The 24344-nt window shown below is 43.0% G+C and overlaps 3 protein-coding genes across 4 annotated transcripts; 2 read left to right on the plus strand and 1 right to left on the minus strand.

The window, feature by feature from the left end:
* The first annotated feature begins 898 nt into the window (after nucleotides 1-898).
* sybu (syntabulin (syntaxin-interacting)) lies at nucleotides 899-8028 on the plus strand. 2 transcript variants are annotated; one of them, XM_079276308.1, is made up of 7 exons: nucleotides 899-924; nucleotides 1202-1388; nucleotides 2131-2331; nucleotides 3918-4017; nucleotides 4111-4239; nucleotides 5598-5753; nucleotides 6222-8028. In XM_079276308.1, the coding sequence occupies exons 1-7, from the start codon at nucleotides 901-903 to the stop codon at nucleotides 7411-7413; spliced, it is 1989 nt and encodes a 662-aa protein (XP_079132434.1). In that variant the 5' UTR covers nucleotides 899-900; the 3' UTR covers nucleotides 7414-8028. The 2 variants fall into 2 exon arrangements, with proteins under 2 accessions (XP_079132434.1, XP_079132435.1); XM_079276309.1 differs by having other exon boundaries at nucleotides 2185-2331.
* A 2468-nt stretch (nucleotides 8029-10496) lies between these two features.
* ebag9 (estrogen receptor binding site associated antigen 9) lies at nucleotides 10497-14262 on the minus strand. Its single transcript, XM_079275084.1, has 7 exons — nucleotides 13972-14262; nucleotides 13351-13445; nucleotides 12901-12982; nucleotides 12545-12700; nucleotides 11815-11925; nucleotides 11166-11257; nucleotides 10497-10629 (listed from the first exon to the last, which is right to left on the minus strand). Exons 2-7 carry the CDS (start codon nucleotides 13431-13433, stop codon nucleotides 10512-10514), a joined length of 642 nt encoding a protein of 213 aa, XP_079131210.1. The 5' UTR covers nucleotides 13434-13445; nucleotides 13972-14262; the 3' UTR covers nucleotides 10497-10511.
* Nucleotides 14263-14866: 604 nt separating this feature from the next.
* Nucleotides 14867-22790, plus strand: ttk (ttk protein kinase). Its single transcript, XM_079276102.1, has 25 exons — nucleotides 14867-14929; nucleotides 15448-15535; nucleotides 15623-15845; nucleotides 15992-16098; nucleotides 16189-16332; nucleotides 16456-16570; nucleotides 16660-16747; nucleotides 16906-17021; nucleotides 17349-17430; nucleotides 17550-17658; nucleotides 17770-17992; nucleotides 18243-18349; nucleotides 18624-18770; nucleotides 18862-19034; nucleotides 19290-19432; nucleotides 19533-19659; nucleotides 19973-20065; nucleotides 20174-20331; nucleotides 20448-20599; nucleotides 20738-20862; nucleotides 21028-21102; nucleotides 21202-21378; nucleotides 22222-22318; nucleotides 22413-22498; nucleotides 22584-22790. Exons 2-25 carry the CDS (start codon nucleotides 15448-15450, stop codon nucleotides 22662-22664), a joined length of 3036 nt encoding a protein of 1011 aa, XP_079132228.1. The 5' UTR covers nucleotides 14867-14929; the 3' UTR covers nucleotides 22665-22790.
* The last annotated feature ends 1554 nt before the right edge of the window (nucleotides 22791-24344 follow it).

Genomic DNA, 24344 nt, shown 5'->3' on the forward strand with positions numbered 1-24344 from the left:
GTAGTTCAGAGTGAAATATCTCTACAACCATTGGATGGATTGCTGTGAAATGTTGTCCGGACATGCATGGTCCCTTGAGGATACATCTGAATGACTTGACCTATTATTTCATCTAGTGCTACCAGCAGGTCAAAGTTTGCATTTTATCCGGGGATATATCACAACATAATACTTGATGGATTGCCTTGAAATGTTTACAAACATTCATGGTCCACAGACGATATATCCTATGTGAGTTGGAGAAGCCCTGACTTTTCCTCTAGTGCCCCCACAAGGTTGACATTTTTGTTTATAATTGAAATATGTCGACAACTGACCAAATACGTGCAAAGGTGATGACATTCTAGCCTCAGCTGCACGGGCTGATCCGCAAATGTTAGCATGCTAACGAAGACGTTAAGTATGTACCTGCTAAACGTCAACATGCTAGCATTATCATCACTGCGAGCATGTGAGCATGCAGTCATTAGCATGTAGCGCAAAGCACAGCTGTGCTTAAGCCACTAGCGTTGCTACATACTTGCTGTTAAATGTATTTGCCTTCAGTTGACTGTTAAAGGACTTGACACATTCTGATTTAAAAAGGTTCTTGGCTGTTTATTTTAGAGTTTACATGTAGAATTTCCCCATAATTCAGTGTGTGTTGGTCGTGGCTGGCTCTGGGCTTCTTGTGCCGTCTGTACCAGGCAGGATGTGTGTGTGTGTGTGTGTGTGTGTGTGTGTGTGTGTGTGTGTGTGTGTGTATGAGGGATCTAGTGCCGTAACAGAGTTCAGACAGAGGGCCCTTGTTTGTAAAGGGTTTCAGCGCCACGTCGAAACTCTGCCACATACACAGACCACAGAAAATATAAATTTCTCCTCATTTTTCATTTGACAGAGGAAACCGCTGAGTGAAGCACAATGGGACCGTTCCAGGAATATGAGGTAAGTCTTATCAATTACTTCGAGTCACTGTTGACAGATTTCTGCACGTTTGAATGAGTTTTTTTCCCAAAGAGAAGTGTCTTTTTTTTAAGCAATGCAATAAAGAAAAACATAAATAAAACGTGACCTTACAGCTGTCATCACGAGGCACACAACCAACAATAAAACAAAATCCAGTCTTTTATTCATTTGAAAATATGCCGTCCTGAAAAAGAAGTTCCACTGAGTGAAGGTGGGAGGCTACATCTGCAGCTCTGACAGATGTTACTTCGAATAGGAAAAGAAGTCGCCGGAGAAAGGAAGCCCTCGCAGCCGCATCCCACGTTTGGTTCTCCATCCCTTCCGACCAAAGGACAAAGGTTCACCTCTGTCTGATTCGCCGTTTTCAGAGGAGGAGGGGAAGGAGTGTGACATCAGCTCAGACCACTCCAAAAGGACCATCAGCACCAACAGCTTTTGCTCTGGTAAGAAGTTCAGCTCCAGTCTGAGGACACCAGATACTTTTAGCGCCATTTACAGGCTTTCAGGTGCACGATTGTATTGGTTGGTTGGGAAAACGTTAAATCCTTACTGTATGTGTGATGAAAGCAGTGATGGTAGAGGTATTCAGGTCCTTTACTTCAGTAAAAGTGTCGATGCCACAGCGTGAAAATACTCCAGTAAAATAGTAAAAGTACAGAAGTATTATCAGCCAAATGATATTCAAGTAATACAAGTAAAAGTACTCATAATGCCAAAGGGCACTTAGAGTGTTTTCCATTTGATAATCTGTGCATAAATATGTGAGCAGCATGTTATTGTTAGCTGATCAGGGTGGGGCTGATTTTGACTGTTTTATATGATGATCGTTTTGTGGTTAAATGTATTTCCTGAGTAAATTAACTTAAATACTTTCCTGCATGCTGGATAATACGCCCTCAAACTAAAAATATAGTGAGGTTTCTTTTAACAAACAGGAAATTAAAGACATACAAGACTACACTCCAGAGTAAATGTGCTGTGTGTGTGTGTGTGTGTGTGTGTACACACTGTTAAACCTACCACACTGACAACTTTCTTAAAGTGAGCAGCCGTTGTGAAATTTGCTGCGCTATCTGTCAGATAACATCCGGACTTGAACCTTGAGCTCTGCCTGTGTTCGCTGGCTGCCCCGCGCCGCCTGTTCTCGGCTGTTACCGGTACTGTCTGTGTGCCTGTCTACAATAGATGACACCGGCTGCCCCACTAGTCAGTCTGTGTCCCCCTCCAAAACCCCGTCAGGCTCAGAGCAGAGTGCCCACGGCTCGCCGACGCTGCCCGAGCGCAAGACCAAAGTGAAGAGGGTGAGGGTGATGGCCGAGTGGAGCGGCGAACCACGGAGCGCCCCGAGGCACAAGAGGGAGCTGAGGTCGGCCATGAAAGCCAGAGGTAAAGGAGAATGCACAGATAAAAGAGAATGTAATGAAAATGTTTTAGGTTTTTCAGAAAACGTAGAATGAGTATCAACAATATTCTAAACCTTACCTTGGGCCTGCACTATCATGATCCTATAATAAAATATCATTTGATTTGGGTGTGTTGATTCTTGCATATATGCACTGACTTATACACAGCATATATATATATATATATATATATATATATATATATATATATATATATATATATATATATATATATATATATATATATATATATATATATATATATATATATATATATATATATATATATATATATATATATATATATATAAGACCAGGGAGGGCCTCGCCTCCATTTCAGCTGGAAAGACCAAAGTACAATAACTTAGTTTTTGTCGCATGCCAGCAGCTAGCAGATTTCCCTGGTATGTTGACTTGAGCAGACAGTGGCCGGGAAGCAGCTGCTGCTTGCCTAAAAGGAGAAGAATAACTGGAGTGAAACCGAAACAGTGCACTCCAACAACCTTTATCCCAAAACCTCCCCACTTTAAATTTGAGGAAAGAGAAAAAAAACAAAACTGCTTGATCATGAGTCAAGATGAGGAGGACAGCTGATTGGATGAGGAGAAGGTTTGGGAGCTGAGCCAATTAGGCTGATTAGCAGGAGGTTAGTTCACCGGTTGAACGTGCACAGAGCAGCAGTTTGACTCACACAGCGGTGGAGGATCACATTAGTTTTGAAATATTTTCTTTGTCACAGTCATCACAGGACACACTAATATGGTTTTGTTTGATGGTAAAAGATGCTGCTCAGGTACGGCTTTGAATTTCTTCTTTAATCATTTCAGCACGATATTTTTTTCTCTGTTTAAACAATTTAGCTGGAAATGTTCTAGGCTTCTGTATTGTGCTGAGGCCTCTTACTCTCTGTCTTGTTACACGCAGTGACTGGATGTTATTGGCTAATTCTGCAGCGTAAATGGTATTTGTAATGAACATGAAGGGGTTTACCTGTATGTCCCGCTCTTGAAAGGTTATATTATGGGATGTAGGCCATCGAAAAGCTGCCGTTTGAGAATATGTGTCAGGCTGTTCTATAGTTGGTCCCTCCATTAGGGAGACATGATGGAAGTCCTCTTTACAGACACTGATAGTCCTGCTTTAATCTGCACTTGATCCTAACCGACTTAGATGGAGAAAAAGAAGACATTGTCCATCAATGATGGCACAGAAAAAGAGTGTTAGTGTTCATGTTAGGCTGAATGTTGAGGCTTAAAGTAAGACCATAGCTTTTTCTGAACCGCAACCACAGGGGTAATGGAATGGGACCACAAGCTGGCACCAACAAACATGTTTCTTTCAGTGAAGCACTTTATTTTTACCGTACTTTGCTTCATACATTTTTAAATACTCACTTGGTCACACCCGACTAAGTGAGGCTGCAGGAAAAACCCTGTGTTGAATTGAGCAAGGATGTTTTATTTCTTATGAATTCAACTTTTGATTTAAGGAGGAAGATTGTATCCAATCACCTTTTCAAAATGATATAGTCTCGCTTAAGTGCTAAAACACTGATGGTTCTCCCTGCAGGTAGTGAGGCTGACTTCAGCTCCTCCAGCAGCACAGGCAGCCTGAAGACCAGGGAGGGCCTCGCCTCCATTTCAGCTGGAAAGAGAGCTCCTTCACGCAGGTATGAGGTCCATCTGTATAGTCTGCTAGAATAAGGCACTTCTTGATTGATTCTCTAATGCTTTTTTTAATCAAGTTGCGTCTCCCACGTCAGACCGCTCCCAGTGTTCAAACCACCCGGGAGCCCGACAGCCAACCGCAATGCAGAACTCTACGCTCCCTACAGGACTCCAACCAGAGCTGCCTCCTCAACCAGCAGCTGCAACTCCAGCCCCACCTCCAGGTACACCCACACAGGGCTCTCACGGCATGCATTATTAACAATCGCAGAATAACCATTGTGGTTTTTTTGGAGTTGACTCCTGGTCATGTCTGACCTTTCCACATTTCTCCTACTTGGATTCATTACAAATCCAACCTTGCGAAACAAGTGGATTTTGGAGAGATTTGGACTGTGACTCATGTGCAGCATAACGATGAGCAAGTGAGTGAGTGGGTTGCTGGATTAAGCTCTGATTGTTTTATCATTTAGTCTCTTGCAGCTGTCTGGGATTATATCGGCCATGATTTGGCTCTGGTTGGGATTAATGAGGATTTAATATAGCAAATGTCTGAATATGGTAACCAGACAGTGACCCTGCAGACTGCATCCCATACCTAACATTACAGTGAACGCACCTTGGTTTGGAGGAGAGAACAGGGTCATCACTGTTTAAAAATGACAGAATTGATTAGTGAACTAAACAGCCTGAAGCTCAGAAGTGAAGCCCATTGATTTCTGATATGGTTCTCCAGGCTCTGCATTACTTGGAAGGTTTACTTCTTAAGTTTGTTGGCAGCTCCGCCCCGCATACGGTTCAACCTAAAAATCCTCTCAGCAGTATAAATGACAAACATCCTTTTGAGTTTTTATGCAGCAGCAGAATCTGCCCTCTTTATCATGTTTCCAGCTCCCCATGAATGCATTATAGCCCTCCACTCTTGTCACTTCAGGACGCCGTCCTGTCGGCTTTCCTAAGAGTCATGTGACATCGTTTCTATTTCTGGCAGGGATGCAGAGCTTCGAGTATCCCAGGTTGCTAGGATATTGTGCTAGTGGAAGAGAGGGGCTTATACATGCTGCTTTACATATTGTCCAAATCCACCCACTCATCCTCTGTCGGGGGGGGGGGGGGGGGGGGCGGGAGGAGGGGAGGAGGAGAATCACGAATCCTGAATCCTTTTATCAGTTGTCTTTGACAATGATGAAACACAAATCAGGAAATGCAAAGGCCGTTTGAATGCACTTGGCATCTAGATTTAGGTGTTTTTTTTCCGGTACGGTGATTTGTTTCCTTGCCAACTGTGCTTGTATTTAGATAAACCAGCATTTTAGTTTTTTTGGTGTTTTTTCCCCTCTAGTCTACATGCCAGTAATCCTGTGTCAGACAGTAACTCCAGGCTTCAGAGAGCTTCTGCCCCGACAGCACTCTGTCAGCCAGACAAATTACCGTCTGAGGGAGCGGTTTTACTGTCAAATTGGTTTTTCTGCTGTTTCTTCAAAATGTCCGGTTGGAAACTGACGGGGTAACCGTTGGTTCTAAAGGGGTAAACTTTGGCTTTTTTTTTTTTAATCAACCTAATGGTCTCTTTCACAAACAGAAGAGCGAACCCAGGCCGCTTCCACTCCTGCGGGGACAACCATGGCATCAGACCCCCGAACCCTGAGCAGTATCTCACCCCTCTACAGCAGAAGGAAGTGGCCATCAGACACCTGAAGACCAAACTGATGGAGTCTGAGAACACGGTCTGTGACAGGTTAGTTCAGATGTAGCAGCACAGAAGCTCCTGGGATTGTATCTGTAGCATTTTTTTTTTTTTATGGTTCTGAGGAACGATGTCGGTGGTCGTATTGGTGGAAGAACAGGTGAAACCATGGTTGTGACGTAATGCCTACTGCAGCCCTGCAACTATTCAAATCCTCTGGATTGTGAACCCACTGGGAAATTACTATTATGTCATCTGCATTGAGCCTACTTGCACAAAACATGCACTGTACATGAAACAAACAAGGCAACTTATTTTAACCTGATTCATCTACTTTGTATCTCCTGAAAGTGATAAAAGTAGTTTGCAATTATATTATAAAGTTAATTACGTTCTTGCTGAGTTAGATGAAAAGACCGATACCCTTCTCACATCGAGTGGCATCAAATTTCTCATCTTAACTTAAATGTGAAACTATTCCTTCATTTCCTGTGGACATTTTCTTCCCCTCTTCATTAGAGAGACGGAGGTCGGGGAGCTTAAGTCCCAGCTCGGCAGAATGAGGGAAGACTGGATTGAAGAGGAGTGTCACCGGGTGGAGGCTCAGCTGTCCCTCAAAGAGGCTCGCAAAGAGATCAGGCAGCTGCGCCAGGTGGTGGAAACGATGAAGAGCAGCCTGATGGAGAAGGATAAGGGAATACAGAAGTATTTCATCGACATCAACATCCAAAACAGGAAGTTGGAGTCCCTGCTGCAAAGCATGGAGCTTGCCCAGAGCGGCGTCGGCCTCCAGGACGACAACACCTTGGACTTCATCTGCGACAGCCCCAGCAGCTGCGGGAAGAAGCTGTTGGGGGAGGAAGAGGAGGGTGGAATGGAGCTGGGTAACCTCGGGGCGGAGGCATTGGCGGATAGCGGGCTGCTGGTAAACGATGAGATGGCCAACAGGGCGGACATTTTGGAGCAGGTCTTCATGTCTACTGCGGTGGATTTCAGTCAGGACTGTAGTGGCAAGCTGAGTGTGGGGATGGAGTCTGGGGTGTCTGCGCTGTCAGAAGAGGGACAGTTGATCGATGACTCTACTGCACCCCCAATGGCTCTACCAAACGCAGCTTTCACCACCGTCGACATCTGCTCGAGCGCACTCTCCCAGCAGAACACGGAAGATAAAGGAATCCAGACTGACGCGATGCCCATGTCTGCAGATGTGCAGACCGTGCTCCTCCAGCTGCTCAAGTTCCATGGGGCAACAGGGGATGATGCAGCTTTGTCAGCACCCAGCAGTCTTCTGGGTCTCCCAGACCTGCCCACCTCCACCACTGCCAGTCTCCCCGACTCAACACCTCCCTCACCCGGCGTGCCCGGTCCTGCTGGCCCAGAGAGCCCCGACATCTCCGCCGATTCCGGCCTGTGCTGCTCTGAACCTGTGGAGAGCCGGCGGTTCATGGAGGAGCTGGATTTCAGTGTCGGCGAGGAAGAACCCCGTCTGTCTCCGGGACTGGATGTGGTCGGCAAGCGCTACTGGAGCAACAGCTTCCTGGTGGATCTGGTCGCGGTGGCAGCGCCTGTGCTACCGACGGTGGCCTGGCTGTACTCGCGGCACGGCGTGGACGGGATCGCTCCAGTGTACAATATCGCCGCTCTCGTCAGGGGCTGTTGCATCATGGGATTGCACTCTCTTCGTCACGTCACACACAGGCCGGATGCGTAAAGGCTTCAACCCCGCATGCACACGCCTGACCTTTAACTTAAAAGCACTTAAGCATTTGCGAGATTTATTACGCTTTCTGTTGAACACTCTGTATTAATGCAGTTATTTTTGTTCTGACACTGTTACTTTGCACTGCACCACGAGTTGAAGCAAAATGGTGACATGAAAGGGATTATTTATGAAGAGGGTTATTTATTTATTTATCATTGACATGTTAAACTGATCATCTGGGTAGATGGTTGTCTGTTATCATTGTCGTGTGGTGTTCCGAGCTGTCCTTGTGTTTAAGTTAAAAAGAAAAAAAAAATATCATTAAAAAGTTCTTTATGTTCGGATGAGATTTTAGGGTGAAAGATTCCATTTTATTTTCTATTTGATGGGTTTGGAAAGCCAACCGTTTTGAGTTATTATTCTAAAGAAACCTTCAGCCAAAGCTTTAATGCGAGTTCACTAATGTTTTGTGAAGTGTGTGTGTGTGTGTGTGTGTGTGTATATATGGATTTTTATGTTTTTCCTCCCTGGGAGTAGAGCTTTATTTGGTGCAGCCTGTGTATTGTTCATAGAAATAAACTGATGCTTAAGCGATGACACTTATGTGCCTGAGCTATTGTGCAATACTGGTAGTTTACATCAAATGTCCTTGTTTATTTATTAATAAAGCATGATAAACTCTGGCCACGCATTTGTGACTTTTGTTATGGTGTTTGTAATTTGGGGAGGAAATGACTACACGGAGACACTTGTTAAGTTTGACTTCTGTAAAAATGCTAGCGAAGACTGGGAGAGCCCAAGTTTCTTAATTTGCACAAGATGTTCACATGAATTAATAAAAGGCAACACTATCACGGCCGAAGCGGCGTTCTCATGACCGCTCGGCTTACGTAAAAGCTTTCCCGGCCTGTGTTTGCAGACGTCCCTTGGGTTGTGGAGCTGACAATGTGAAGTGCATGAGATCCACTTAACTGGGATCTCTCAGAAGCTGTAAAATGTCATCCGTGCCTTTTTATACATGTGACAACTGGGTCAGTGCCAGAGCAGATGTTTGCCTGCAAAAACCACCAATGCGTTTAGTCATAACTTATTCCCTTTCTCTCTGAAGACTGGGTGTGGAAAAAAATTAAGTCTGAATGAACTTTGCGTCTTTGCCATGATTATATATCCACACAGTGATGTCTTAAATTGCATAAGCGTGACCTCTCGGTTCAAAAAGCATCAGAGTGAGGATGCTGGAGTGGGAGGCAGTGGCTGTAAGTGGAACCAGCTGAGAACACCAGTCTATCGGTATTCTCAGTCTTTCAGGACGGTTATGTCATTTAGCTCGTCCCCTTTCTGAAGACTAATGACGTGCACTATCCGTTTTTGAAAGTGGGTCAGTCTCAGAGGTTCTGGCAGAGGCCCCTGACAGATGGGAGTGACATCATTATGATTGGGGTCAGATGAGTGACTGCAACGTCCTGCCAATCCTAATCAAAGGGCACATGGGTGTCGGACATCATGTTCTAGTGACATGAACACGTCTAGAGCTTGCAGCTCTGTAAGGCTGTAGTGCTTCAAGCTAAATGCTAACATCACCATGCTAACAAGCTCACTATTGGGTATGTTTGTGTGTGTACCAAATTGAATGGCACACCATCCAAGATATGTAGATATTTCAGTTTGAGTGACAGACTAAAAACCCTGGAGCCACATCACGAGCACAGCTAACAAAAAGCCCAAACTTATGTTGTACCCAAAGCAAAGCTGAATAATAATTTAATGTCACCCCTTTGTTTCCCAAATTGCACATCAGGCAGCAGACACATGACCAACACGTTTCATCTCCAGGAGGTATGAATCAAATCAGTTTATTAAAAACATGTCGGACTGATACAGCAGCTGTACAAACTGCCAAATCCTCCGGGATTGATCGAGCTTGTGGTCCTCAGTTGTGCTCAATCATGACAATTATTTTTAACATGAAGTCTTAAAAAGACAAAACAGAAAACAAACCTGCAGCTTTACTCCATGAAAAATAAGTTGGACAAATAGTTTGCCGAATTCCCTTAAAAAAAAACACATCTGCTTTCAATTAAACCTGATCATGCACTGGTCATTTAATCATTCAAGTTTCAACAGACCCACCAATTAGCTCGCGAAGCTTTTACTTTTGGAATAGTCAGTATAGAAATCTGCCTCCATCACCTCATTTATAAGTCATTTATCAGGCATCACAGACCGGAGACATTTTGTATCTCGTCTGCACATTTCAATTCATAAAAATGTTTCCATGACAACAGCTTGCCTATTGGCAGTGGTGCCGATTTGTTTCCAACAATGACTGGTAAATGTATTACAACGATGCATAACGGGATGCTCAGTGAAAGCCGTCTTCATCTAGTTATCGACCGAGGTAGCCATTCAGAGACCGAGCTGGGATCCGGGTTCCAGAAAGACGGCGTCTGTGCAGCGAGAGTAACAACTATTTAGGAGCACAGTAACATTCCCACCACCTTGACAAATAATTAAAATTAAAAATAAAATCAAAGCAGTGATCACTGGAGTTTCTCCTTCAAACGCTGACAAAGGAGGAGAATGAATGGCAGATCAGTAGCCATGAGATTACCATAGGAACCCACAGCTAACATTTACAGGTGGGCTAGATTCTAGTCTGTGGTCCTTCATCCTCACTCATAATGAACATCTTCAGCCTCCATTCTAACTTCCAGTGTACGAAGGGCTGCAGAATCTAACTGGTACTCTCTAATGCTGCACGTAACCTTTAACCTCAGATGAACCGGATCGTATGATTATAGCGCTCCCTCGAAGACCAAAAGGACCGCGCTACAGGAACAGCGAGTACACCGGGAGCGCTATCTGACCTCGAGACTGAAGCGTTTCACACTGCTGCAGCTGGAAAACGGACTAAAATGGCTGCTGGTGGAAACAGGGTGGAGTAGGACAGACTACTAAGAGATAAGTCGTGAAGGGTGGTAATGCTGTTTGGTATGATGACTTCAAAGACAGAGTGACAATTGATTCAGTGTCCTTGCCCCCCCCCCTCCCCTCCCCTCCCCTCCCCTCCCATCCCTTCGGCTCGAAACTGAGCATTTCTAATAATGTTACGAGAGCTTGACGGCAATCTTCTGCTCCTTCTTCATCATCCTCTGAACATCTTTCTCCATCTTCTTCCGTTGCTGCTCCATGGACCTCTTTTCTCTCTCAGCCATCTTCTGTTGCCTGTTGGATAGAAGGAAAGGCAAATTGCAAGCAATGTCACTACAGCGCACATCAACAGATGCGAGAGGCCAGCTGGGAGTGACGAAAACAACATCTTGTTACTAGTGGGGTTGTAATAATGGCCTACACTGCCACCTGCTGGTCAGTGCGTCAACCTACATCCCTCCAACACAAAAGTGAAAGGGAGCTTACAGTATCATCATCATCATCAGTGCAAAGGTGGCCAGGACGCCCATTGGAAGTGGTCTTTTCAACGAAATCCACAAGGAGAAGCACTGACCAAGTCCTGTGTGTTGTGGTACACTGATAGCAATACTAGATGTTTGCACACTGCCCTATGTGAGAAAGCTTAATAGTTGTTATTTCCCCCTTCGTCTTACATACAAAACACACAACTCGTGCAACTGTTCCTTTAAATGGCTGGTGCTATTATTAATGATGAACAATGAATTTGGGCAACTGGAAAATCCGGACAAACCGGTATTGGTGCATGTCTACGTACTGTGTATAGGCGCGGAAACTTCTTGAAATATTACCTGAGTACCACCTCTGCCTCCCACGCAGCATCAGACTCGTCCTCCCAGGCGTTTGAGTCTCCCTGCCAGGTATCCATTTCTCCCAGTTCCCCCTGCACAGACACACTCACACTTATATCCACGACTACAGCCTTTCCACTACAGCAGCTGAACTAAGAGCCTCTTCACTAAACACTTGTTTTGGATGTATCCTCTCGCTGTACCAGAGATGAACTGTATGGAGCACAATCTACAATTCATATTGTTGCATCTCTGCTAGTTCCCAATTGAATGTCCTAGTTTAGGTAATCACCACACAATCTGATGTGCAAGCAGGACAGGGAGATGAGTTAGTGATTGACCTTCTACTGTAAACACATCTGTCGTGATAGTTGCTCATGAAAATAAAAGGAAAATTCAGATTTTTTTAGTACTTTAAATCTCTAATCCATGAAATAAGTGAATTGAATTTGTAAAAAAGGTTTGACTTGTCGTTTACTGCGGCCTGAAAAGTACCCATACATGACCGACAAGGGGAATAAAAAGTGATACGATGCCATTTGCTGGAGGCTCTCTCAGTCATTTTGACGAATAATAATGATTTATTATTGGATGCGTTGGGAACAGAGGCCCTGCCAGATGCTTCTCGTGGTATTGAGCTGTAACTTACTGAGGGTGGACTGAAGGTCATCATATCCTGAGAGGCTGCCAGTCTGCTGGAGAAACCTGCTGAGCCATCAGGCACCAGGTAGTTCAAAGGCTCCCGCTTCTTCAGCACGATCTGCAACATGCGAACCAGAGAGACGGCGGCTGAAACTTACACTAAAGCACTTTGTGAACCATTACAATCCCGCTCGGATTCGTCTAATACATATGCAGATACACTATGTCGTGCTCTCGTGCATTTATATTATATCTATATAATGTCTTGTTATTATATGGATCTCAAAGAAAACTATTTCCAGGAAAAAACAAGCAAAAGGTGAGGACAGGAGCACTGCAGTCAGTCAGCTGATATTCCTGTTATACTGGTCTAACCTCATAGTTCAATAAAGGTTCTAGAAGCAGAAAATGCAAGTTTAGCGCATCATGGTTCATGTTTCTCTATAAGTTATCATTGCAGAATCATTTTTGTTTACCATTTACTTCTTGGGAAATTTGTTATTTTACAGGTGAGGCCTGAAACCAAGACCAACTCCACCAACATCACAATTAATACACTTCTATGAAGTAAAACATGAACCTTAAGGAAGAACGAGCGTATGCACCATTTCAAACAGCAAATGCCACAAACGTATAGAGTGTGGCTACTGTTTGTGCAGTCACCCACCAACTAGAAGTGTCATAAGTTTTGCATTTGTTGGGTAACACTGGGCCTGCTGCACTGTCTGTGGACATACCTTCTGTGTTTTCCTGATGGTGGGAGTCATGTCTTTGAAGTAGTCGGGCTCTTCGTCCATCTCGTTGCCTGTGGGGGAAACGTTTCCGTTGCCACCTTCGATCTTAATGCTTGTAGGAGCCTCTTCATCCCAAGAGCTCCATTCTTCAATCACTGGCTGTGCAGAATAGACAATAAAGCACTCTGTGAAGTCAAGTGTATACACGGAATTAAAGCGCAGGAGTTTGTGTAGTGTATAAGCAAATATAGGACAGTCTCGAATTGTTGATGGATGATTATATCTGTAGTTTGCGCTTCCACAATATTGACTGATAGGCTCTGAAGTTCTCAGGCCAGGTTGATTGACACGATACTGACCTGTTTTGGTTCCGAGGATGAAAAATCCACTGTTGTCGGGAGAGTTATTTGATCACCGCTGAGCTTGCGACCCCTTCCGGTCCTGGAGGCATTGGAAATAGCAGCAGCAACATTGTTACCAAACACTGAGGCCAGATCGCTTTAGTGGAGAGATTGATCCACTGACAGGGATGTGAACTCTGCCAATTACATTTTCAGCATGCATGTGACCCACAAATCAATGATCTGGTTTATGTTAAGTACTAGATATTAAAGTTAATACAAATTTTAAAAAACAGCTATTTGGTTGTGGCTCAGATGTGTGCAACATTTATCAGTATATCCTGTCAATGGTTCAAAGGTATTCGGTTAGATTGTTTTGACGTTTTTATGTTTGCCACTAATGTGCATTGACAAGCTCTTCACAAAGGAGAATAGTGTGTATCGGGGTACTTGTCCAGTTGTGCTCACCTGCATATCAACCTTTTAAAGAAAGACAGTAAGGTGGCTAGACATGTGCAGATCTTGAAAAGGCGGAACTGAGTGATGGCCATGATGAAATTGAGCTGGTGGAGAAGGAAAGAGAAAATATTCGTATTTGGATTCACGACCAGGACTTGTTTTGCGCCAAAGCACCAGGATGTATAGTAAAGCAAGCCTCCTGTAACGCTGACCGATTAGTATGCAGGGTAGCGTGGCATTGAAAGATAGGATGCCAGGAATCAGTCCTTAAAAAGAAATGTGTTGGCGACAACGAGTCATATTATCCATCATGTGGAGAGCCGTGACACTAGCATCTTATTCAAATGCTGCTTGAGGGCACACGGATACACTTAGCTAGCTCGTGGATCGCATGCAAATGTTAACGAAAGACGCAATGAACACACTTAAACACTATGTATGCAATTATACTGACAGATACGCGATTTTCCCCATACAACAAAAGACAGACCTAAGGTTAATGTTAACTGTTCGATATAAGACTAGTTCTGCCAACATGTAGCTTATGCTAAATTAACGCAAGAACGTAAACGTTATGCCTTCACAACACATGTTTGCATTAGATTTGCAAGCTATCGTACAGACACTCACCTTGCAAAATGCCAACACACAGCGTATGCAGAGCAGCTGCTTTCTTCTTGGATGGCTGAAGAGGCAAGTTCATGTATTTGCTAACCGTTGCTTGCTAGCTTAGCCCACAGAAAAACATGATATTTCTGAATCCTTTAATTGACTTCGTGAAACGACACATTGGCAGTGACAAATTATACCGCTGTGATTTTAAAACCATGCATGTAACAGCTGTACAGCCCAATGCGGTTTCATAACAAAACTCCTAAATTGGTGTCGTCTCTCATCTCTGTCCCATGGCTGCCATCTTTGAGCTGGGAGGTGCAGGAACCAAGGAACAGGGAAGTGCAGCGTGGAGCTGCTGCATTCAGGTACTGTCGGAAAATGAGCGTGCAACAACTTTACTTAATCCCCATGGATAAATCAATGACAGTAAACCTTTACATTTGTGTCTGAATATGTTATACACATTATCATTGTCATTTTAAGATTATCGATTTTTTAAAATTTTTGTGAAATATTTTAATCTGGAAAGCATTTCATGCATAAGCTTGAAAAATACATATAAATAAAGTGATCATTATCATTGTCACACTGATATTATTATTATTATTATTATAATTATGGGAGGTTCATGAAAAACAGTCACTGCTGTCATTTTTCTGTCGAAAATAATTAACTTTACTGATAGAAATACAAAACCTGAAGAATGAAAATAAACCATAATGTAGCTCTAAATATATATAAAATATTATGATAATTAATTGTAAACTAACTATGTATTACACATATTAACATGAGTGTGTCGTGGCTGAGGGTAAGCGCTAGTTTGTAAACACAACCAACGCTGTCGTCACCACACACTATCCAATCAGCACACGACTGGGACGGAAGTGGCATATTTGAAACCTGGAAGTTGAAGGCGAGCCTTTTTTCGTGCTCCAGTGAAACAGGATTAATTAATAACGTCGTAAACAAGGTGAGGTGTTTTTCAATCATACCATTTATTTAATATGAATGAATATGTCTTTATACGTGTTTCTCTATACTTCTTGAGTTTGCGTAGCCCACAGCGGAACCAAGTCGCTACCTACTAACCCGCTAACCGTTAACAAAAGCGTTAACAACATGTAGCTAACGTTAGCTAACGTTAGCTAACTGAGCTAACTCCGATTGTAAACACGAAAGAGTAAATTCCTTTGTAAATCTAGAACGATGTCCAATAATCTGTCTTGCATATGTCAGTGGAACTCTTCCTTGCTTCGCAGTGGATTATAAATACCAGGTATTTAAAGAAATACGTGAATAAATAAACGGTCCATAAAGCTGCACGTCATGGTGGTAACGTGCAAAAGTCTAAAATCGTGTCATCACATCAGTAATGCACTTTGTCACACCAAGTAAGGAATCATTAAGTCGTGATTCTCTAAACGTGCGTTCTGTTCAAGACAGCATGCATATCTGGGCTAATGTTACTTGTCTGCTTCTCAATTTCAGATGGAAGAAGAGGAGCATACAGACAGGAAGCAGCGGTTTGCCATGCTTTTTCAAAAGCTCAACAACTTTAAAAAGGATCTCCATAAAGGTATGACCCAGTAGTGAGCTCCATATGCATCAGCATCCATATGTACATACTTCATAAAATCATAATGACACCTTGCACTTGTTACAGATGACACGGACAATGTTAAACAGGTTATCGGCTCAAACTCGCCTGAGTCGTGCCTCTCATATTTGTCGGACCTGGAGAAGAAAGGAGACCCTCACTTGGATTGTAACCACCTCACCAGACTTATTGACTTTTATACCAGAGTATTCTCCAATATGCCACTGGACAAACACTGTCAGAATGAGAGCTATGCCCGGCTGTTGGTCAGATTTGCAGAGCTAAAAGCGTGAGTAACCAAGTTATTACGTCAATATACAATACCTTTATCCTTCTACTTTTAATTCAGTATTCATCGGTAGATTGATTAGGCCGGATTAAATATATAATTTTGGAAGTTGGGCATTTAGTCTGTTTTTCCTGTTCTTTTATTAGAATTCAAGATGTCAATGAGGCACAAGCCAACTTCAACGTGGCGAGATCTCACAGCCAGAACTTTGCATTTGTTCACATTGCACATGCACAGTTTGAACATTCTCAAGGTAGGTTTGTTTGTTGGTCTTGTGCATATAAACACATTCTCGTGACACGTTATCTGGGGTAATTCAGTGTCTGCTGTATCATCTGGCCAGGCAACACAAAGAGAGGCATTTACATATTGCATAATGCTATTGAGCTGGATGCCAAACCAAAGGAGCTGCTGGAGGCGGCCTTGCAGAGCATGCAGACGGGGAAACAACTATTATTCTGTTCAGAGGATAAGGAAAATGTACTACGTGAGTTTTTTTATTTATTCCATGGAATTACATTGTTTGATCGCTTGACGTTACAATGCAACATTATCAAATAAATATCTCATTGTCAGATTTTCTCATTTTGCCGTGTTTTCTTCCTGCCAGAGTTGTCGAACAATAATGTGCACGGTTCTGTCAAAAAGGGCTCGGTATTCAAAAAAGTATGCCGAACATCGGACGGCACAGGCGACTTCCAGCTCTCCAGTAATTTTGGTTCAGGGTAAGAATAAAACGGCACTTTCCAGCATTTAATAAGACCTCAGTTTGATTTAGGAAGTATTCCATCTTATGTCGATCTGTGCCCTGCAGGACGGAATCCCTCGGTGGATCATCAGATGACCAACCATCAGGCTGGAGGTCTGGATCTCATTGCAAGAGAGTACCGGTAGTTGGCATGGTGAGAGTTACAGTTCATCCTACTTGTGTTTTCTTACACATGCTTTTTTTCTGTGTGATCCTTTTTACCATGTTTTTTTCCTCACAAAGATCATATGAAATTCATTACAAAATAGCCCTTGAAGTTTTAAAGTTGTATGCTGTACTTTTGTCCTGCAGCCAGGGAGAGTTCCCATAGTACCTTCCTCTATCGCCGAAAAGGATGATGACGACGACGACATCAATGAGAAGCCCTCAAAGAGAAATGATGCATCAATCCACACCAGCATGTCCAGGTAACTCTTTATACCAACATTTGTTTGCAAATGTTGATTTCATTATGTCTTGAGGAATACTACATGAAAACAGTTTTGTCGCCAAGTAAAATATGATATTCCTCCGGTTGCATTCTGTCAAATGGCCATCAGGGGGCGACTCCTCTAGATGGAAAAACAAGTCTGATTGTATATGAGAACGATTTTGATCATTGTAGACAGCAATAGATAGATATACCTTTCACTTTGGATGCAAATTCTTAAATATTTCAACACAAATGTGTAATAATCATTCATTTCAAGTGTTGTATGTGTTATTGATACTTAATTTCTTTCATTTTGTCTCAGGCAAACATCTGGTTCGAACGTGAACCCGCTATTTGGGCTATCATCTTCAAAGAGAAAAGCTGTCGATTGTTTATACTATCGAGTGAGTAAAAAAAAAAAAACGAGCTACAGGATGTTTGGGTCGAGCAATGTCCGAATCATTCCAACATTGAGTTAAAGGAAGAAGTGTTAAATCGCTCTCTTATATCGCCGTGTTCTCAGCCACCAGCTGTCAGTCCCGAGGATTGCTCTTTGGAGGACCAGGCAGCGGTGGACTCCACCACCACACTCCTCCACACACGCAACACAAGGGACGCCCCGAGAGTGGAAGGTACTGCACTGCTCGTTGAGTTGCCGATAAAACGTTCAGAGCCGTGGGCGCAATGTGCATTTAGTGTTTTGACTGTTTCAATGACATTTAGTTCCCCCCCCCCCCCGGCAGATGTGACGTTCATCTTCGACCAGGTCGTCAAATCACATTCCCCCGAGTTGTGTTGGACGTATCTGAAGGACCTGGAGAAGAGAGGCAGCCCTCACACAGACATCTACTTCCTGAATAAGCTCAAGGACTGTTACTCTAAAATCTTCTCCAGGCTGCCGATAAGACAGTTCAGCAAAAACGCCAGCTACGCCAGAATACTGGTCAGATACGCAGAACTCAAGGGGTGAGAAGAAGAAAAACACGAAGATTGTGATCAGTTTCACAGCATTTTTTTAAGACATTTATTAAATGTGACCATATATCATGTCTAATGTGTAGAAGCCCGTGTGTCTGGATGTGTCTGTTCTCGCTCTGTCGGTTAAAATCAGTGCATACAGCACTTTAACTCTCAAAATAGTGTTTATTCTAACAAGCTTTGTCAACCGCTTTGTAAAGTATAACCACATTTCTGCCTTTTTTTTCCTCTTTTGCAGGATTGAAGACCCAGATGAAGCCCAGGACCACTTCGTAGTTGCAAGATCCAACTGTAAAGCCTTTGCCTTTGTCCACGTAGCACATGCCCAGTTTGAGCTTTCTCAAGGTACAGTGGCTTTGTGTTTTAGTTTCCTTAAATCTCATCTGACACGGACCAAATGCACAGATTGACGCAGTTATGAGTACACGTTTAATGGAATACATGCAGGTTTACATTTAACAACATTCATATGATGAACTTTTAAATGAACTGACTTGTACAGATGTGTGCCAGTGTCCTAATACTCTTACCAGCTCTGGCTTTATTTATAGAGAGGTTGACTAGACAAGTGTTGATTTTACTGAAATTAAAAAAACGTTTTTCCTCCTTTCCTTTTAAGGTAATGTGATCAAAGCGACGTCAATTCTGCACAAAGCCCAGGTGTTAAATGCCAGGCCAGCAGAGCTCCTGGAGTTGGCCATACGTAACCTGAAAGCTGGGGAGAAACAGCTCGTGCCCCCCGGGGAGGAGGAGGAACATCCCACAGGTAGAGATTAACTGAGGAGAGTTGTTAAAACACTGAGTTGGAGATGGTTTGTAACCGCAATGGTTTTCATTTCTATGCTCTTTTCTTGTAGATTTGCAAACATTTGCTGCGGTAAGTGCGTCTACTTGTGGGAGAAACCAGGAACTTCAGCTTCCTGGTCGTGTCCCTGTGAACCGGTCAGCGGAACAGCCGAAAGCTGCCAGCAAGGAGCCTTCATCCGAGTGGAAGATGCCAACGCTCATCAACCGGCACGTTTCTCCAGAGGTCTGCTGACATTCGTTACTGCTGTTTTCTGTGCAATGCATTTCGAGCAAATGTGTACGATGTTTCATAAACTGCTCTTTCTTACTGTTGGGGACTAATAACTACTTTCCCTTATTTGTCAGTGTTTTCTCCAAGCTTGCTGTCTCCATTCCACTTTTTAATTCCGCTTTTTTTTTTTACCACTTTCCATCATTTATTTATCAACTGTAGTCTCATAAACATACCCTAGTGCTGATCAAATCATTTTCCTCCTAGGATAAACGAACTACACCTCCTGACCCCAGACCCGTTCCCTGTATGCCCGTTACCCGTTCCCTCCCCACTCCATCCCTCCATCTTCCTTCAAGAACGAACCCACAGACAGTCTGTCAGACACCGGACAGCTCCTGTGCTAGCAGGTATCTTTCAAAGACATTTCTTGTTTCTTTATGTGCTGCTTTCTATCATTGTAAAAATGGTCCCAATAACACCTACTCCATCTCCCCCCCCCTCCCTCAGCTTTATTACTCCTGTCTTAAAGCGAGGCCCTGAGGTGTCTTCCTCTGCAGTGGCAGCGCACAGAACCGGACCCGTTCAGCAGCCGTGCACACCGCTAAACCAAGCGCTATGCTTCCAAACTCCACAGGTACGACATCTTCATGCCCTACTTTTGCTCTTATCTTGGATACTAAATCGATTTTTAGACTCCGAGGACATACTGCATGTGTCCGCACCGTTTTTCTGTGACACCAAACACCTGTCGTAACTCATCTAACTCAGCAATCGGAAAGCTTTTTTTGTGATGCTTTTTACTGTTCATACAGCAGAGATTATGAATCTGTACATGTAAAGATTAACGTAGCTTGTCTTGCAGTATGCAACGCAGAAAGGCCGTCGCAAGGAATCATTTAAAACTGTAATGACATGATGTAATGACTTTTGCTTGAATTCAATTTTAGGCGTCCCTCTCTGCGTTGTCAAACGAAACCATCACCATCAAAGGCGAGCAGTTCTTCATCCTCAGGTTGATTGGACGTGGTGGATCTAGCAAGGTAAAAAAACATTCATGGGAAATTTCCATTATGTTACAGCGATCGTCGTCTGCTTTTGCTGCCGTTTGCGCCTCTGATCAGTGAGCGTTGTTTTTCTGCTCGTTCCAGGTCTACCAGGTCCTCGATCACAAAAAGCAGCTGTTTGCTGTGAAATACGTCGACCTCGAGGAGGCCGATGCTCAGATAATAGAGAGCTACAAAAACGAGATTGAACATCTGAACCGCTTGCAGCAGTACAGCGATCAAATCATCAAGCTCTATGACTAGTAAGCACATGTCCAAAACCAATGTGTGGAGGAGTCACCTTTAAGTCACATTTGTACACAAAATAAAGAAATGGAATGGGTCGCATCACCATGACAGATGTTTTATGTGTTTGCAGTGAAATCACCAACAGCTCCATCTACATGCGGATGGAGTGTGGAAACTTGGATCTGAACACTTGGTTACGAAACCGCAAGAATGTGAATCCGCTGGAGCGGAAGTTCTACTGGAAGAACATGCTGGAGGCCGTCGACACCATCCACAAACACGGTCCGCCTTCCTCCACAGCTCTCACTGCTCTCCCCTCAATCGCAGCGTTGTTTACTGAATGGCACGCGAAGATGAGCTTCATTTCTAACAATTCCAAATATATGAAATGTCCTCTTGCGTCTTTTTCTTTTAATGCAGGCATTGTCCACAGTGACCTGAAGCCGGCAAATTTTGTCATTGTGAATGCATCGCTGAAGTTGATTGACTTTGGCATCGCCAACAGAATCCAGCCAGATGTTACGAGCATTATGAAGGACTCTCAGGTAAGAGTTATGTCATATATACATGCCGAGTCTCTTGCATGCTGTGTTGACATGCAGCACTCGTGATTAGATTGGTATGAACACACATAATCGGGCTGTATTGGATCTATACTCCGGGTGGAAAGGTCTCCACCCATGTAATGCGGGTTTGTTCGTCAAACACAGGTCGGAACCTTGAACTACATGCCCCCTGAAGCCATCAAAGACACCTCATCCCAGGCAGGGAATGCCTGCTCAAAGGTACCGAGCTCAGTCAATTAAACATCCGGAGCGATCCTTTCTGATTGCAGCGCTGTTGTGAAAACATCATTTTTTTTTAATTTTTTTTTTCTCTCAAAGATCAGTCCCAAGGGTGACGTGTGGTCCCTTGGCTGCATCCTGTACTGCATGACTTACGGGAAAACTCCATTCCAAGGCATCACCAATCAGATTGCCAAGATGCACGCCATCATCGACCGGTCTCATAGGATTGAATTTCCCGACATCTCCGAGAAGGATTTGCTGGATGTGTTGAAGGTGAGAGGCCGCGACTGAACTGTATTAGTGTAGAGCGAACACAAGAGATACAAGTCAAGTGTTTAGAGTTTGTGAAGTGATGGTAAAGTCGCTCATTGTGTTTCCATAAAGGAGCTAACCGTGCTGGGACAAAAGCTGGCCTGTTAGTTGGCCTCGTAAAGCACTTTATTGTGCTTCCACTGTCGTGACCATACACTTATGGTAAATAGACTTGGAGTTGTATCGCTCTTTTCTCGTCTCTCGACCACTCAAAGTGCTTTAACACTTCATGTCATTCACCCATTCGCACCCATTCAGTCACTGATGGCAGGGGCTACCATGCAAGGTGCCACCTGCCCATCAGGACGAACTAACATTCACACGTCGTAGGCACCGCTACGGGAGCAATTTGGGTGACTTGCCAAATGTCTCGCCCCTTTTTTTTGTGTTGTTCCTGACTGTTATGTCATCTACTTTGTTCTTATTATAAATGCTTTTATTGTTTCTGTTTTTACCATGTAAAGTGTCTTTGAGTGCCTTTTTTAAAGTGCTATATAAATAAAATGTATTATGTAGTGTACGGTGCCTATAAATGTACGGTGCAGGTTAATATTTACATTTTTTATTAAATTAGTATTGTTTATCCCATCAAATACATTAGATTTATCACTTTCACATCAGAGTGAGTTTACGTTCACAGTGTTCGAGTGTTGAATATTTTTTAAATAAGGGTTAAACATACATTCATGTATGTTACAGGTTGAACTAAAATATTGATGTCCATAGATTCAAACTGGCTACTGTAGAAGGGCTGGTGAAGTTGATGTGAAATACAAATCAGTTGTTTTTATCTGGTTGTTTCAGAGGTGCTTGGTACGAAACCCCAGAGAGCGAGTCTCTATTGCAGAGCTGCTGGAGCATCCATACCTGCAGCTGAAGCAACAAGCATCACCTGGACCAGGTATACACACACACACACTCATCAAACTATATTTGCCTGCCAACTTTGCTGTTCACCATGTGACGCTGACCCGTACTCGACTCGGCTGTTTCAGAGCGTCCGAGTAACCGTGATCTCCAGAAGATCCTGACAGACCTCGCAGCCCTCCAGTCTCCAAACAGCATCGTCCGAGCTGCTAATGTGAGATTTACGAAGGCATAACTTTAGATCTTTGACTCCATCCACGAGTTTCTCAAATAATAACTCTGCTTTCTGCTTTTCACAGAATCTGGCCAAAATGTGCAGCAGCGGCAGGAAGTTGGATGTTGCAGAATGTGCAAAGTCCTCAACCTTTAACCCCTGTTAACCCCTTCAGTTCAGTAACGGTACTTTCTGGAAGATGTAGAACTAACAAATATATGTTTGTGACTTTGAAACAAAATCATTGTCTTGCTTCACTTTTACTCCTGTCCTCTGATAATAAATGTAAGCATACAGCATAGTCAAATGTAATTACTGTATCCTTAGGACTTGTTGATTTATTTGTCTCCACTGAAAAGAAGGATGGGTACCTGACATGGTGTGCTATTTTAACACATTTCTTTGTGGTAGAAGGGTTCATTAAGTAGATTTTTCCTGATTTTGTTTTTTTTTATTGTCAATAACTAAATTGTTGTGTAGTGTTTTGATTTTTTTTCATGTTTTGTTTTCTCTGGAAAAGAGTGAATGCTTCTGATAAACCCAGTTATTAGTCAGATTGATAAAAATGGATTAGCATGAAATACTAAAACTGTAAATATAAATGAATGTCATTTAGCCTTTGACATAAGATCCACCATGAAGGTATTGTCTGTTGCATGATCATAAGACAATATATTACAGTCATTTTTATCCAAAGTGACTTACAATTCAGAGTCTATCACATTTCTACACTGTAGGCACAGCTACGGGAGCAATTTTGGGGTTAAGTGTCTTGCTCGAGGACACATCGACATGCGACGAGCAGAACCGGAGCCAGGGATTGAACCGCCGACCCTCTGATTGAAAGACGGCCCGGCTATCCACTAAGCCACAGTCGCCCTATATAGAATCACTTCACTACTTAAATTAAGCAGCTTTTGTGAACTCACAGGATATCTAATAAGATTGGTACTTAATTATGCGCATGGTTTAAGCTCTGGCTAGAATTGGTTTGCAACTATTGTCAGTATTCATTTACATAAAAAAATATAGGTAAATCTTATTATATACTGCCATTCAATTTAGAAGGCTCTCGATGGAACCCATCCAGCATCACGGTTTGTTCTTTGTTGCTTAATTCTCTAAATAGAGATTTGACTTTTAGATATTGAATGACACATATGTTGATAAAGACATTTGTTGTTACAAAACATCTATTTGTTAATTAGGTACTGTAAATGCTGTACAAGTTTGAAGTATTAGTTGGTTACGACACCAACATACAATAAATACTTTGAGTACACTTTATTCTTTATTGCAGGTAAATGTTCTTCTGAGAGACAGCCTGGCTGCAGGTGACTGGTGTCGCAAGACACAATTCGATGGAGGGTTTAAAGTTCCCGCTGTCCTTTCCATGGATGAAAAGGAACAACAGGAAGCCCTCCAGGAGCTGCACAACTGCGAAGATGACCATCTCGATATTAAATCTTCTTTCAGGACGTGCAGAACCTGGTGCGTCCACACTGAGCATGACGGCATCATGTTGAGAAGAGCCAAGTCAAAGTGAACCATGTTAACACAGTGTGACTGCACAATAACCACAGAAATAGAACGTTTGACTCTAGAATATTCCGATTTTTCTGATCGTGGTGTTTGCAGATGGGATGGGGTTATGTGAATATAATGCGTGTTTTATTTGACTACGTTTTATTTTAAAGAAGATTATAAACTTCATGTCCTCACAGTCTGGCATGAATTTCATTTTAATCTGTTGTGGGAAAGGCTGGACCTGTATCATCCACAGCTGATAGTCTTTGTGACGTGTGACAGTTTATTAAAGAAAATTAAATCTACTCAAACTGAGGAT

The sequence above is a fragment of the Melanostigma gelatinosum genome (genome assembly GCF_949748355.1).
Source record: "Melanostigma gelatinosum genome assembly, chromosome: 9".
Lineage (NCBI taxonomy): Eukaryota > Metazoa > Chordata > Actinopteri > Perciformes > Zoarcidae > Melanostigma > Melanostigma gelatinosum.